Genomic DNA, 17,475 nt, shown 5'->3' on the forward strand with positions numbered 1-17,475 from the left:
TCAGGGTTACACAGGCTACACATTATGTACACACTTCAGCTATACATAGTTCTCACGACTCAATGTGGTGCCACTGCAGGTGAGTACCTGAAAGTACTGAATTAACAACTATCAAAGAAGAGTGCAAATACACTCACTGTATAATAAACTCAACTAAATACCTCTTTGAGGGTGCACTGGAGGCCAGGGTACAAGTGCTGAAACCCTGATCAAGGTGTATAATGTACTATACTAAGATAATGTGCTCTAACCATTACATTCTCTTGCCCACAATCCAAAAGTACATTACATTAATTTACTTACTTTTGTTGTTCTGCTCAAACTAAAAGCAAGAGGCTGATCTGTAAGCGTATATGTCCTGCAGGAGTATCTTTTTAGAGTCCAGTTGTGTGAATTGTGATTAGAGTCTTTTGCAACCCTGTATGTCTTTGGTATGTCTCTGCACAGATGTAGCTGGGCTTAACAGACTTGAAGAAGACAGCTTTTTTTCAAGTATTTAAATGCATCGTCACTTGACAATGACATATTTGTGCGAAAATGCTTCACGTGTTCCGAGGTCGGCCGACAAGAGATTATTAGAAGGTAAGCAAAGGTCAAAGGGATCAAGCAAAGGGATGAGGTTAAGTGGATCTTACTTTGCCTCCAGGGCCAGAGCTATAATGGCAGCAGCCATGGGAGCTGAGGCCGATGTCCCTGTGTGACTGTCTGTACATCGATGTCTCAGGTCTGTTGTGATCTGCAGAGAGAAGAAGGAGAAGGAGGAGAGTGACGATGGAGTGACAGGGAAGACAGGAGAGATGAAGAGGAATTACAGGAATGAGGAAAGACAAAAAGAAGCAGGGAAGAGATGGGAGAGGAGGGAAGATTCAAGACGCAACCCAGAAGAGAACAGAAGAGGATGAGTAGACAGTTACAGATGTGGAGTTAGAGGAAGAGAGGAGAAAATAGTTACCATGATGGCAGGAGGAGAGGGAGAAAGAAACAGAGAGAGAAGTCATTGGGGGGAGGAGGATTTAGACAAACCTGAAAGTCACATTCCAGCTTTGATACACTGCCTTACTACAGATCACACACACACACACACACACACACACACACACACACACACACACACACACACACACACACACACACACACACACACACACACACACACACACACACACACACACACACACACACACACACACACACACACACACACACACACACAGAGAAAGAGCATTCCAGCTTTGATACACTGCCTTACTACAGATCACACAGACACACACACACACACACACACACACACGTGTATGCAAATCATAAGTTTCCCCAAGAATTCAAAGAATCAATCCAATCCTAAAGGAGAAGCCAATGACAAAGAGTAAGAAGGAATAAGGAGTAGTAAAATATGTTAAAACACTGTTTGCTGGATTTGATTGTATGGACTTTAGACAGCCAACTAGTCTTGACAGTTAGTCTGCCAAGAAAAGCTTGGCCAACTTCCAGTCTGAGGGTCCTCATCAAAGGACCTTTCCTGCACCAAAAACTTTGCGGGTTTATATGAACACACACACACACACAGTTTAGTAAGAAGTAAAAAGTGGACCGTAGACTGTGTGTGTGCTTAAGTAGATTATAATGACATTTAGATCTACGATGTTCTACTGTGTACAAAGCCAGAGGGGAAACTGTGAAGGGTGTGTGTGTGTGTGTGTGTGTGTGTCCTTCTATAGCATCGGCATGGGCAATGAAGCAAAACACTGCCAGACAAGCTAGCTCACAGTGGACTACTCTCACTGTCCATCCCAGTGGATCATGGGAGTGATTTGGGCAATATGGGCTAAACCCAGCCACACCACTGGACCCACAAGCACACACAAACAAGGCCAAGTTGGCACTAGCTGTATTTTTAACTGAAATTATAAATTGCATGTGCAAATTTCTAAAAAAAAATCTAAATTAAGCTCCAAATCAAAACATGGGCAGCATCCAGTGAAAATGAATGAGTTGAATTATATAGGACAGTGAGACGTACCTTGGCAAGTCTCTTTGGTTCATGTCACACATTAAAGATGGAAAAATCTTTTCCAAATTTAATTTAAGCACAACACACAATGAGACAACTCCAACATCAGTGAAGAAGGAAAAGGCAAACTGGCCCCAACGTAAAAATCTGTGTGTGTGTGTGTATGCGCATGCATGTGGGCGTTCAACAGCAATTGTGGAAGTCTACCACTATAGACACTATAATCCTCACAATCTTTCGGTCATAGTTCTCTCCACTGCTGTAGGTGGTGGTCAGTGTGGACGAGCATTCCTCCAGGTACCATGGCTTTCGTCCGCTCTCAGCTGTGCTGGAGATGGAGATGGTGTAGATAGAGTTGGTGTAGCCGTCGCAGGAGCAATGGTCCCTGCTCCGCCCGCCATTGCCTGAAGCCCACACAAAGATGGAGCCACGGCCCTTCCTCCCCTAACAGGGAAAGATGCAAAGATTTGTCTTAGTAGAGGTAATTACTCCTTACCAGACTTTGTTTTGGTATCATTTTTAAAAGTCCTTTCAATGTTTGTCAGAAGGCAGAGTAACAAGTTCTGTGTTCAGTTTCCAGAAACCACTGTGTAAAGATGAAAAGATCAGCAACACCAGCATGGGGAAAGAGCCAAAAAAGATCAGAGACGATGCAAGTTCTCAGCGTCCTGTGAGTGTCTGGCAATAGATCTGATAAGATTTGATCCAAGTTCAGTAATTATAATGTTTCAACTGGGCAAAAATAAAGGGGGAATTTCCATTTCTCCGTGACACAGCAGCAGAAGAGACAAGTTTAATTACTGCCTGACATCAGACTTTTTACACACACACACACACACACACACACACACACACAAACATTATTATTTGTCAATCTTTATTCATATTATTGTTGCCATGTGGCTGCCTATTCTGTTTTTTTATTTAATATTTTCATTTTGTTACATCCTTGCAGGTGGGACATTGTTGACTTGGTTCTATTTTCTTTCATTATTTTTGTCAGTTCAGTAATTATCTGTACTGTGCCGGTTTTGCTTAATTATGTTAAATTAGTTATCGATTTTAGAAAAGGTAACCTTAACAATGGTAGTATCTGTCCTTGAAGAACGCATCAAAAGCCTACAAAAAGCATTAAAAACAGAGTTGACTTGTTTGAACACAAATATAAAAAGGAGGCAAAGCAATAAAGCCACACAAAAATATTTGTAAAGACAAGTCCTGTTTCAACATATAGTGACTTACTAATTATTTACAGCAAATTAGACTACAGCGATTACACAATATTTTATGTGCATGTTTTGGCTGAACGATGCACATATGTGGACATTTGTTATAACTGAGGCCGTTTACATGTGCAGCCAGGCAGCTTTTATAGTTTAGTTACAGTTTCATATTCTAAGTTTCTAAAAGAGCTTACACAATATATAACAGAACTCATCCCAGATGTAGACAGGAGATCTTGCTAATTGGCCAGGGAAAGCTCAGAGTGAGCTTCACATTGACTTCAAGTGTGAAAAGAGACACTAATTAACTTACTAATAGACTTTTTTAGACTCAATTATTTTTCATTGGAAACCTTCTCAAGCCAAATGCCTTTTACTGTTCAATCAGACACTGTACATCCAAAATTGGCAGAGTTGAACCCGGGCCTGGTGGAGACACTAAGTCGGTCACAGTGTTGGTGATGACCAACCGAATTGTGAAGGCAAAGTTCAGTCGTGAGTCAGCAATAAAGGCATCTGATGAACTGACGGCGATTAGTTTTGTCCAGACACACAATCAAACCACACTTGCGAGACACACACACACACACACACACACAAAAGGTGAAATGGAGACATGAATCAGACACGACTAAACGCTGACAGATAATAGCGATGAAAAACACTTTGAAAGAAAGAAGGGGACAAAGAATGAGAGAGAGAGAGAGAGAGAGAGAGAGAGAGAGAGAGAACACCGAGTAAAGAGGATGAGAGGAGGATGATAAAGGAGAGGTGAAACACAATGTGAAACTGATGGACAGCAATCATCATCAATAGATTGAAAGAGAGCAAAGAAAAAAGGACCCAAAGAATTGCCAAGTAATATGAATTAGTCGGTTGTCAGACTAATTGACTAATTGAACTGGTTGTCAGTTAATGATGAATTATTAACAATTTCAATGATTAAACAATTGTCAATTACTCTACCCTGTAATACAAATTTTGATGGACTTTATTGTTTTGACAGAGAGCTTTATACACACACAGACAGGGTTAGCCTAATTGAAAACACTGTTGTGCATAAGCAACATAGAGACACACAATTTCTCAGTTATTTTCCACACATACAGCAAAACCAGCTAAGTCCAATGCTCTCCACAGCTGTCAATGGTATTTTTAACACCTCAGCTCTTTGTGATAAACTCTCTCTTCAGAGTGTCACATAGGTACATGTTACACTGACAAGCATGTCATCTCCACTTAGACACACACACACACACACAAACACACACACACACACACAAAGAGAGAAAGAGCAGGAGGGTGTGCAAGCAACATAAACATGCCCAACTCGTACCAGTTGGACAGATATCTCCCTCACCTCTGTCATCTTAAAAGGCCAGCCTGTCAGGAGCGGTGGGAACTCTCTTCCACTCACACTCCCCACCTGTCAGTCCCTTTTTCCTCTCTCTTTTTTTGTAACATGCCTCAGGCACTCAGCCTTTAAGACAAAGTTTTCCGTTTCTGTCTCACCTCCTCAAAAGGTCCACATCTGCTTAACCAAGTGGCAGAGAGCCAGTAGTAGCAAACTTTGTAGATGTATGTGTGTGAGACACGACCCGTAAATGACTTCACCCTTCCTAACCTCTGTTACAGCTTTTCCATCCAGCCAACAACACAGCGGTAGCTTGTCTTTATTCAAAATGAGCTATGAATATGTAAATTAATATATGCTAATAGACCAGGGCTGCTCTCTAATGTCCAGAGGATCTTCACAGATAGCCAGGGAGGACCTTGGGAAACAAGTATATGAATGTGGAACGCAAACATATCTACTTAAAGTGGTTGTTTGAATCTTTTCTCACCATATAAATACAAATATCAAAGACCTGGCTAAGCAATGAAGCACATTTGTACAATAATCTGTATGTAAATGTATATGCACGTGTGTATGTGCCCACCATGCGGATGCCGTTCTCAAAGGCCTGCCTTGCTAGAGATGCGGGTCCATCCACGGTCTTTCCATCGTCATCAGGTCCCCAGCTGGCGCTGTAGATGTCAATGTGCTGCGGCTGGAGGCTTAGAGACTTGGCTTCCACCATATCTGTTACATCACCATCCAGCATTCGTACACCTAATACAAAAATTAGTTTAATCCATGTCCTACGTATTTCCACAGAACTGCCTGTTTAACAATATACATAATGCAGCCAGTCAAAACCTGTTTAATGTTCTGTCATAATAACCACAAGAAATCAAAGGCAGTCAGGTAAATTACATCTAATTAGGCCATTCAATAAAATTACAATTGGTCACGGTGACAAGTAGCAAGTATTTCAGTATGCCTGTCTCACACAACAGCTGGTTGTATTAGAGAAGCATTAGAAGTTAAATTTTACTTAAATATTTAGCTCCTCTTTAATATGCTAATTTCTACAAGATCTCTACATAGGTTTCTACAGGCTCCTATCACATGTTGTATATTTAATTTTTGCGTTCAATAGCATGCATGTGTTCAGAAGTCACCATGACGACATCGTAATAGTGTGTGGGACCTAAGCTGATGATCAACCAGTGACATAAAAACAAACTTAGTTACACAGTTCATTTTAGTTAAACCCAGTTGCTGAAATAATAACTAGACAAATTTCACTCACCTCCTATTCTGGCATTGTATGCAATTCCCACAATGCAGTGGGAGTTATTTGCGGCTGCAGCAACTTCGCCTGCGCACCGTGTCCCGTGTCTGAGGAAAGAGCAGGAATGAGTAGCTAATTACACAAATGTGGAACTCACATGTATATACAAGCAGGAGAGGACAGCACACAAACTACCAGATAAACAGTCTGTTTTGAAGTGGAAAGAAAATTACAAGTAAACACACATTTTCACAGATAGATGAGAACATTACTGTTAAACAATTTAGTTTAGGATTGCATCAAGAGTAAGTGTTACATATGTAGCAAACACTAAATATTTCTGTAATTTCTGCTTTTTCCCCACAGGCCAAAGAGAGGAGGGAAGAAGAGGTGGTTCAACATTCCATCAATGCCAATGGCTGCAAAATAAGCACACAAACAGAGGAACAGTTTGGACCTTTTATGACTTTTTGTACAGTACAGCATCCACATGCACAGACAAAATCAATGACACACACAAACACACACACGCACACAGGGTAACATTCCACCATTAACTGCAGTGGTGACAATCAGCCCGGGTCAGCAACCAGCATAAACAAACATAAGTATGTTTTTGGGTGCCGCCTCCTCAAAAATACCACTTTCTGTATAGACACAAACACACTAACACACACACACACATCTCCTGCAGAGAACATCTGCATCACAACACCCCCCGGAACCAGCTCTGACCGCTGCCATGGAAACCTAGCATCTAGCTATCCAAACCCCCGGGAAGACACAGGGAAGTTTTAAAGTCCAGGGAAGCACTCAGACTGAGTAAAATCTGTTTCACAGTAACTTGATGACTTCAGGATGAGATTTAGATAACAACATGATCAATGGTGGGGAAAAATATTGACGCATCAATGTCCTCACTTAGCTATGGTGTATACTGTATACTGCGACATACATGCTTGGCAATTTCATTAAAAAAAATGTTTCTCTTTCTACTACTATTAAATCATATAAAAAAAGGAGGAATTATATATCTCTCATTTCACTTTTCTTCACCCACAATCTGTCCCAGAATTTCAGGCAATCCTCCACTGTCCTATTTGCTGGTGGAATAAAAAACAAATGCACAGTAAAATGCAAAACACCACTCCAGGTTTTTTTTCCTTTAACTTTTCACAAAATAAGTTGAGTGTTTTTCCACCTTTCCTCTCACCTGAAAAAATTACTTTAGCTTGAACTACCTGTGCTGCTTACACATTGTTAAAGCTGTGCAGGGTAAAGGACCTATCTATTCCAAAACTATAGAAAGTTCAAATCAGAGCAGTCCAGACAAGTGAGAAGGAATTCTTTGTCATTCTGGGAAATATGCATATTCACTTTCTTGCCAAGTTAGATTAGTATCACTTCTATACAGTTCTGCACAGTAAATATTAAGGTACCGCCAGGCAGCTTAGTTTAGCACAAAGACTGGAAAAAGGGGGAAAGAGCTAGCCTGGCTTTGTCCAGAGGTAACAATAGTAAGCTAGTGTAGTAAATAACAAATTTCTTAAAAGACTACATCAATTTTAGAGATTTACCTTTTGCCAGAGCCTGGCTTGCTGTTTCCCTGTTACAAGTCGTACTGCTAAGCTAAACATTTCAACAGAAAGGTTAGAAAAGTATAACATATTAAATGGCTGCAAATCAGTTATAGGCCCCTTTTAACAGTTAATGAGCCAATGCAGGCTCCGTCTTACAAAACGCTTCAACAGTCTTCACTCAGATCACTTCACTCCACTAATCCATAAAATTGACTGCCTGGCCAGCTTTACAGTCTTTGTTGGCTTGTATTTTCCAATTTCTACACAGCTTTGTAACACTTTTGGATCTCTCTCAGTTTTAAACCAGAACCATATAATGTTTGTGCAATGGATAACAATACACACTCACACAGTAATTATTCATGCAAACACATCAATTCTTAAACTTCCTGAAAGTTTCAAAGAATACAGCCACCTACACTTAGATATAACTCTTATTTTTATAGCTGTGTGTTTTGTCCCTGTTTTAACAAACAATGTAAAAAAAAAAAATACATATTTGTTGGTTCTTTGTGAATCAGTGATTTTTTTTATAAATATTTTCCCCACACAGATTTTAATCTGGTAGGCCACTGGCAACCAATTATAGTGCACAGATTTATTTGGAGACCAACATTTAAAAGTTGCAGTTGCACTTTCTCAAAGTCGCTTTGTGTAACAGAAGGGTAAGATGACATAAGAAGTTCATCAGGCGCCCGGATAGCTCAGTTGGTAGTGTGGGCGCCCATATATGGAGGTTTGTCCTTGACGCAGTGGGCCAGGGTTTTGCTGCGACCTGCGGCCCCCCCACTCTTTCTCCCTTCTCATGTCTTCAGCTGTTCTGTCAAAGGCCTAAAATGCCCCCCCAAAAATCATCGTTAAAAAAAAAAATGTATGAATTAAAAGAGATTTTAAAAAACGTTCATCAGCTGCAAAAAGATGAAGAGCTTGTTTTTTTCTAATTTCATAGGACATACAAATGAACAAACACCTGCAAAATTTGTAGATCTGCTAGTTTCTCTTTTTGTGGTAGATAAACACAAAAATTCCAAAACATAAATACTAGATTACAAAACAGTCAGGAAGCTCTGTGACCACTTTGTGTCTTTTAAACAAAAGGAAATTTTACTCAGGCATTACCGGAGTTTCCACAATTTTTTTCATATTGTCCTTTGAAATCTGCGGTGGGTTAGCTGTTTGCACCGCTAACACATAAACAACAAGAGGTTAAAATAAATGAAATTGAATTCATTCTTGTTGCTATCCAACACATAGTTCCAAAACAATCTGCAGTTTGCCAGATGTAGCTTAGGTTAGTGTCATTCCGCAAAAGTCAGAGACGGTTTGTTTCTTGCCTTTTTGGGCATGATGACCAGTTTTAACTTGCCGGCCACCACACACTAACCTTTGAAATATTCATATTTATTATATTAAAATGACCTCCAGTTTGTAAATGATATAAGTTAGTTTTGTTGAAAAAAGAAGAGTAATGAAAGTCAAAGAGAGCAAACCAGATTCCTGTTCACACACATAACATCATAGACATCTACAAATTCAGTCTTAAAGGGAAACCAGCTCATTAAGCTGCAGCGCGCCTCTCTTTTGTCCTCAAATACAAACACATATACACACTCGTTCAACCAAAAAAAACTCAACCCACCCACAAATGTTACAATCAAATGCACTAATTCAACTCATTGCACCCACAACAACGTCAGGGCTCAACAAACACAAACATATTGGGGCAAAGAGTTTTTGGTAAAAATAAATTCGAAAAACACACAGAAGAGCATCTGATGACCCGAAAACACTACAGCCACAACCAATTTTTACCTCAACCCTTTAATTTGAATTTATGTCCCATTAGTTCTGGTATGCATTTGTTTTTCTCACTTGTTCTCGTTGGTTGCATCATATCGAGGCATGGGATCCATATCGTTACCGTTGACATCATAGCTGGCTTGTGGGTCCTGGAGGAGACATAGAGGTCAAGGGAGAGAAAACATCCAACATGTAAATTCATTAGAAAGGTAGGTTCATCGCTGCCTGTGTGTGTGTGTGTGTGTGTGTGTGTGTGTGTGTTTGTGTGTGTGTGTGTGTGTGTGTGTGTGTGTGTGTGTGTGTGTGTGTGTGTGTGTGTGTGTGTGTGTGTGTGTGTGTGTGTGTGCGTGTTTCTCTAACCCAATCAAACGGTTCACATTTGCATCATTCACAACAGTTTCGTAAATCGAATGCAATCACAGCAAACTCAATCTGCTGGGCCGCTCACCCTTCGGCATAAACAAATCCAGGCATTAGGAGTAGCTAATAACAGCAGCGCTGGCTGCTGTCTAACAGGGTGTGAATCATTTTATCTGCATGGTTGATTGATGGCCATACCTGCTGCTTCAGGCCAAGAACTTGCTCCAACTATCTGGCCTTGGTCTGATGTAGACACACCTTTGCATGCACACATGGTATGTAGAAGTATGTAACCACAGACAAATAAACATGACCACACAGCATACCCACAGGTTTGAGGAACCTTTTCCTTCCAAATGTAAATCATGACACGATTATCTGATTCAAATTACCACCAACATTGCACTATAGATGACTTTTGTAACAAGAATTTCTTGCTTTCTGTAACAGCTTAGTAACATGCTAAAGGACAAATTACCTTTCCACAAAGAGATCATCCTCATTGCCACACACACACACAAAGTAGATTACAAATAGTTTTCTATAGCTCCCAAAACCTAAATAGTGGTAAAATTGAGTTAAAAATATGTAAATCTTTATAAATGTCTGACAACTGAAGACTCAGGAGAAACACACACACACACACACACACACACACACACACACACACACACACACACACACACACACACGCCCTACACGCGCATACATACACACTCACGTAGTTCTGAAAGAGGTCTGGATGGTTCCTCTCGATGCCATCATCTAGTATGGTCACCACTACGTCTTTACCCGTGTAGCCTCTCTTCCACGCCCCCATGATGTTCATATCCGACTGGCAGTTATGGACGTCGTCGTTACAGTGCTGGAGAGACGGTGGCAGCAGATGAAGGAAGAGAGGTGATAAAGAAGTGAGCAGGGGGGGAAACCAAAACAAACACATCAGCATCTTGCAGATGCACAACTTAAGCATTATGACTGTGCACACATAACAAAATGGCCATTTAACGTACAGCAAGTCCGAGCATTACCATTTTTCATAAAGAGACACTGTCACAAATAAACCAGCCTCAGTGGTAGAGTGGTTGCCTACCAATCCAAAGGTTGGTGGTTCGATCCCTGGCCCTACAGTCCCATGTCAAAGCAAGACCGACCAACCCCGAGTTGCTCCCGATCGGTGTGTAAATGTGTGCGAGTGTTTATCTGATGAGCAGGTGGCACTTTGTATGGCAGGCTTGAAATGTGTGTGAATGGTGAATGATTCCTGTACTATGCAAAAGCGCTTTGAGTAGTTGTTGAGTTTAGAAAAGCGCTATCTAAGAATAGACTTTTTACATTTAACATCTTACGACTTAACTTTCACTCAGTCAGCTCTCAACCAGTCACAAAATATAGGTATGTAAATGTTGCTTACAATATCCTTTTACTGCAAATTATTTTCAATAACACCAGTGTGCCACAAGCTCGTATTTGTTTCATTTTTTAGTACCAAAACAAATGGTCTTATTTTTCTTTAGTTTGTAGTTGTTTGCCAATTTTGTGCTGATTAATGGATGGACATTTTGGATTATATTTATCTACTTTATTTGTGATTGAAGTTAACCTGAAAAACACATGTTCAGAGAGTTCTGTCCTACAGCTAGAAAAATATGTTTAAAACCTCTGGTCAAAGTATTCAGAGTTATCTTTACAAAGTTAACAATTGACAGAGCATGCAAACACACATGCACATGCACACACACACACACACACACAACTAAAAGAGCCATGATCTGAGGGTGTATGCAAACACCTGTGATAAGCCCGCAAATCTCTGCAATGTGAATTTGAGTGTACTGTGTGAGAGTGTGTGCTTCTGTGTATGTGCGTGAATGTGCATGCATAGCCCTGCCGATTGAGAAACACTTTTGAAATGCAAGAACACAGAGACTTATATTTCCACCACTGTGGACTTTCCTGTGACGAATATTTGTGAGTAAACAGAATTTCTTTGCTTGACCCTTTGAGGAAATGCAAAAATGTCATCACTGTGGCTTTTCTATTCTTTCAGTTAGAAAAACATACAAATCCCTCAGCTCTCCTGACCCTGCAGTAATCAGGATCATTCCATGACCTTGGCTCACAATTGACCCACAAAAACACAGAAGCCTCTGAGAAATATATTTAAAAACAACTCTCTAAGCTATACTGGGCTTCAATGGCCTTGGAATTTGTGATATTCTTCTTTTGGTGCAATAAATGTAAAAAAACAGAGTGAAATTATCTGGCAAGAGTATACAGTGTACTCACAATGTACCACATACTGCTCCACTTGGCATCAGTATAGAATATGTTGTTCTGGTCGGGGTTGCTGTGGGCAGGGCTCGTAAGAGAAAAGGGCGGGACTGGCTTGTAATCCCTCTTGATCCTCCTCTTCACCACCTGCTGCTGTATCCACTCCACCTAAAAACACACAACACATGAGTGAGCAAAAACTGAGTAGGCATTAAGTGATACCACACATTAGTAGAATTACTTCACACATAGTACAATCAGTCAACAGGTGTAATTTTGTTAAAGAGTCCTTTGAAATGATGTGTTCATGATCCCACACAATCGTCAGGAAAATTTAAAGTATTGGAAAACCTGGGATCTTCTTAAATAATGGGTGCTGCAACCAAAAAGTTAACCTACAGTGGCTATATTTCCCGTTCTTTGCCTTATATGAAGAACACACACACACACACAAACACAAGTATACTGTGACGCCCGACCAGCGCAAACTGACAACACAGAGAGAGAATTTAATTTTTGTCAAGGTTGAACCATAAGTCCAGACTCCTTTTTTAACTGTGGATGGAATCAATGCTGAATAGAAATCCATTTTTTGCTTGTAAATGCGATTTTATTTCAAAGACATTTTTGAAAGTAATTTCAGGCCATATGGATTGGACTTTTTATACATACACTGTATGCTTTTCAGCCATATAAAAAGGTAAACCTGCTTTTCATTCCTGTGTTAGCCTACACGGGTTTTGCAGTAGACACATTTCTTTTCCTTCCATCAGTTCATTTTTCCCTGTCTGCAAAATGGACACACACACACACACACACACACACACACACACACACACACACACACACACACACACACACACACACACACACACACACACACACACACACACACACACACACACACACACACACACACACACACACACACACACACACACACACACACACACACACACACACACACACACACACACACACACACACACACACACACACACACACACACACACTAAATGTCTCTCAGGTAACATCAATCTTTCAAATGTTATGGGCTCGCTTCAAGGCGCAAGGCATTCCTTGGCAGGAATCTTGCTCCACTTTCAGACGGAATTTTCCGATTTCAAAATCAGCATTGTTGGATCTGAACATTAGGGCTGGACCCACTTGCTTGGCCATGGTCACCTCTTTTTAAAACCCTGAAATTGTGTGTTTAGTCTAGCTAAAGTTGTGCAGACTTTATCTGTCTAAAAAGACTACATGGAGAAGAGTACATTTACCAGCAATTACGATGACAAAAACTAAAATATTAGCAGGCATAAAACTGGCACAACATAGGGGGTGCATTTAGCAAGCTGTATGAGGGCATCCTAAGATGTAAATATATCTGTAATAAATGATTTATGGATTTTCAGACTGAACTTTGCACATAAACATGAATGTGTGACAACTTACAGAACTCAGTAACATCCTGGCTACTACTACGAGTAACAAGCTACCGCACAGTAAATAATGTGCACTTCTCATGAAACAATCAGCACACTATCTATTGTGAACTTAAAGTGCCCATGCATAACGTACAGACGAAAGACAACGCTAATAACATATAAATCAATCAAACCGTTTTCACATTGAAAACATGTTTGTTGCTCAGTTTGCAAGATCCAGATGTATGAGGCTTTAGTGAAAAATATGTGACTGCAAAGACAAAGCATTTCTTCGCATCAATACAGCTCCAGCAGACACAGAGGAGAAGAGAAAAGCTGACATAATGACTGCAGAGTGATTATCTGGTCTCATGCACTGAAATAATCTGCCCGGCTCTCCGGAGAGTTGGAGAGGGAGGCAAAGAGACGCGATAAGACGAGAGAAAAAGAGGTGACAAAGAGCTGAAGAGAACAAGTCCCAGGAGAGTCAATAAAAAAAGACCAAGCTGGAAGAAGAGAGAAGAGAAAACAAATAGCAAGTGAGACCAAAAGACAGCAAGTGAAGGGAGGATGATTAATTCAATACTTTACTGATTTAATAACTCAAGTATTTATGCTCTTAATAGATCCTGAAGGAGGGAGAATAAAAATATAATTCTGTAAATGACAAAACTTAATAACTCAAGAGTGTAGACCTCCCTTTTAAGAGAGCAAGATATGGAAGAAAAAAAAATGGCAAACGAGGGTGGAAAAACAGACAAAGAGTAAAACGCACAGTGATGTATTTTGTTTTGGCCTGGTTCTCCTCCGTCTGCTGAGGTCTCACCTCATTTCACTGTAAGTTCTGTCAGGACCATCCGTTTCAAAGCAACCATTAACACACGCTATTAGCCCCAAAACAACCACCGTCATCAGGAATTGTGCATGTGTGTGTCTGTGCAAAAGCACTGCTATATATCATTACAATTTGCATACATTAGCATTGCGTCAACCTAAATCTTTGAGCTCATGTCCTTAACTTGGTAATTCAAGGAATGCACCACAATCTCTCACCGCCGATCCTCTATGCCATTAATTCTTCTACAGATAGACTAGACGGAGCAAAGATTTTACACATTGCAGGAGAAAAAAAAAGTGATTTTGCTGAAGTTGGATCCTAATTAGTATGTAGTTTTCACCTCAAATGTCTGATAATGCCTGAGAACCTAATAGGATTTATGAACACTTTGCTGAAGAACCTGAAGTCTCATGAATCTGGGTTCTCACAAATATCCACTCTACTGAAAGGTCCTTGAGCAAGACACCGAGAACCCTACAACCTCTGTCAGCTGCTGCTTTGTAGTGGACAATGACTTCCGTCCTTCCTAAGAAAGTGGTAGGTAAAGCAATTAAGGATGATTGAAATATCAGGCATTATTATTGCTATACACTTTATATTCTACATACTGACTCAGTGTAGTGAATAAAACATGGTCGTAAAGCACTTCTATTGTATGGTTTTATCAGCAGGAGCAGAGCCACTGCACTGTTCATCTACCTACCAGTTTGGTCCAGCTGGTGAGCTTTCCTCAGCTTTTAGTGACACTTTCTGACAACAACGTCAAAATTAAAATGGTGAAGATTGATAAAAAGGTTGGATGCTACATTATTAAAGGAGAACTATGATGTCAGTCTCCATGTAAAATAGTTTAAAAACAGATTCAGCAGTTCTGCAGCAGTAGATGCTGATGAAATCTCTCACTGACCATTGCCATTCACACACCTCGTTCTCACACCTCTCATTCTCACAGCTGCACTATTTTGTTTTCAGGAGCATAAGCAGAGGGAAACCACTTCTAAAGCCAAAAGAAAATGATTCAAGCAAACTGTGACAAACAATATTAATATAAGTATGAATGCAGAGGGAAAATAAACGAGTAGAGAACACACTGTATGTCTGTAATAAGTATCTTCTAATATAGTATTTAAACTAAAGTTTAAACTATAGGATCTTTAAACTAAAAATACAAAAATACATGGCTAAAATGGGTCTGTGTTTTACTGTTTCATGTCCTCTGAAATGTCCAATGTAGTCTAACAAAAAATAATTTATAGTTATATTTAAAATGGTTCCTTACTTTTCCCTACGTACTTTTACGGCCAATATATGTGGCTTTGCATTTCTTTACATAGATTATGGATATTTAAAAAAAAATACACTTTTGTCCTCTTCTTGCAGGATGACCAGAGGCAGATTAATGGTAATAACAGTTTTTCTAAACAATCATGTGCAATGCCATCCTTTGTTATCACTCACTGGTAACAGCCTGTGGTTATCTGTTTTTTGTATTATGTTTGACAATCCCTATCCAAAGACAATATTGCCGTTATTGCCTATATAACTTGCTAATGTCTCACTGCAAATTTTCTGGCAGGCTCTGAGGCACGAAAATTGGATCGGCTTCATTTTTTAACTCTAGCTTGGTAGAGCAGATGAATGATCGGCTAGCACCTGTAACAGCTAACACCTTTTTTTCCTTTTCTCGCACTCCAAGTCCCTCTCCTATTTAATTTTTTTACTTTCCACATCTCTCCCCCTTATCTGCTTCTTTCTTGCCGTCTTAGTTGTATTTCAGGTCATCTTCTCCGCAGATGCCCATTTTTCTTTGAAATTGCCTTCCTGTCTGTCTCTCTTGTTCCCATTCCAACCCCCTTCCTCCCTCTTCTCTCTCATTCGCTCGCTGTGTAAGGGTTCGCAGGTGGCTCGTGCTGGCTGGGTCAGTAACCAGGGGAAACTGGGGAAGAGTTCACTTCAATAGAACAAATGGGAACAAATTGATCCACTTTCACTGCTGTTGAGACACTGTTTGCGTTGCAGGCAAAAGAACTGGCTAGTGAAGCTGAACACCCACAAAAATGTTTGGACTGACACAAAAAGGCAGTTCCTCTGCTTTCTTAAGTGCAATTCAGAGCCTCAGCCCAAACACAGCACACAGTCGCACAACTTTTCACAGATGGTTTGAGCCCTGTGGTGCTGTGCTAGGCAGTAGGTGCTCCTCTCAGGGTGTCGACTCCTTAATGGTTCATCTGTTAAACAAATTTAAGGCAAAAACAGATTCAGCAGTCTTTGGCAGAATGTCCCACAAGCATCCAGGCTTTATGGAAATCTGTACCTGGGAATGTGTGGAGTTTCATAGAACCTGTGTGTGTGCAAATTTCCCCTAGGTCCCGACAGGTACACAAGCTCCGTCTGTGTTGTCTTCTTGATGCTCTGAGTGCTTTCTGCACATGTTCACGAATACAGTGATACCTAAAAGGCATTGGGATGATGAAAAGAAAAGAAGAAAAACCTACAAGCAATAGTGAGTAAATATTTTTTTTTTTAAATCAAATAAAAATCAAATATGTCCTATATATGGCTTTTAGAATCCTGCAAGTCATAAGATCACAAAACACTGAAAATTAATTTTGGCATCACAGCCATTTGGCATTTCAGTGTGTCCCAGCGAGGTTTCAGCTGCGGACCACACCTGTCTCTAAGTTTTCCTGCACATGTCTGGATAAATGACTTCAAGTAAACAAGAGTCTCGCAATAGCTGTAAGTGAATCCGTCTGAAAGCACTGTGCTCCTGCAACAGAACGCCAGTTCATTGCCTCTGATAATCTCTGCAGAGACTTCAAAAGGAAATTATAAAAAGGAGAAACCACCACTCTAGTTCTCTAATTGTTGTTTACAGTAAACTTGAAACAGATTTCAAACAAAGCAGACCGAGTATACTTGAACTCATTTCACACCAAAAAACTAATAAGAAAAAAGGGCTTTAGCTGTCTAAATTCTTCTGGAACTCCCAATATGAATGAGACATGGGCGTACATCAGCATAGCCGTACAAGGTGCAAGCTCAGTGCTGCAAAGAGTAGATCTCCTCATTAATAGCTTTGTATATGCCATTTAAATTGTTGCCACAGTATATTTGATTACTTTGTCTTTCTCAAATTGGTTTACAGGGATTGTGATGCACAAAGGGAAAGCTAAACACAAACTTCAAATGTAAATGTAAGACGCAACTGTCTTTTCAGTTCCCTCATAGTAACATTACCTACCTAACATACACCCTTATGAAATAATACAGTTGTGTTCGAAATAATAGCAGTGCCTTTAGAAAAATGAGTAAATGTCAAAATTCTTCAAAGAAATTGTACT

General features: G+C 40.1%; 1 protein-coding gene across 3 annotated transcripts in view; it reads right to left on the bottom strand.

Annotated features, from left to right (window-relative positions):
• pcsk5b (proprotein convertase subtilisin/kexin type 5b) overlaps positions 1 to 17,475 on the bottom strand; it is a 75,846-nt gene that overhangs the window by 49,173 nt on the left and 9,198 nt on the right. For all 3 annotated transcript variants that reach the window (XM_034873077.1, XM_034873079.1, XM_034873078.1), the window contains exons 3-9: positions 11,882 to 12,034; positions 10,314 to 10,457; positions 9,305 to 9,381; positions 5,871 to 5,959; positions 5,175 to 5,347; positions 2,243 to 2,455; positions 636 to 736 (exon numbers count right to left, since the gene is read on the bottom strand). In XM_034873077.1, the coding sequence (XP_034728968.1) occupies positions 636 to 736; positions 2,243 to 2,455; positions 5,175 to 5,347; positions 5,871 to 5,959; positions 9,305 to 9,381; positions 10,314 to 10,457; positions 11,882 to 12,034 (950 nt within the window). The remainder of the gene's footprint in view (positions 1 to 635; positions 737 to 2,242; positions 2,456 to 5,174; positions 5,348 to 5,870; positions 5,960 to 9,304; positions 9,382 to 10,313; positions 10,458 to 11,881; positions 12,035 to 17,475) is intronic.

Source organism: Etheostoma cragini, chromosome 5 (assembly GCF_013103735.1).
Source record: "Etheostoma cragini isolate CJK2018 chromosome 5, CSU_Ecrag_1.0, whole genome shotgun sequence".
In the NCBI taxonomy this organism is placed as follows: Eukaryota; Metazoa; Chordata; class Actinopteri; order Perciformes; family Percidae; genus Etheostoma; species Etheostoma cragini.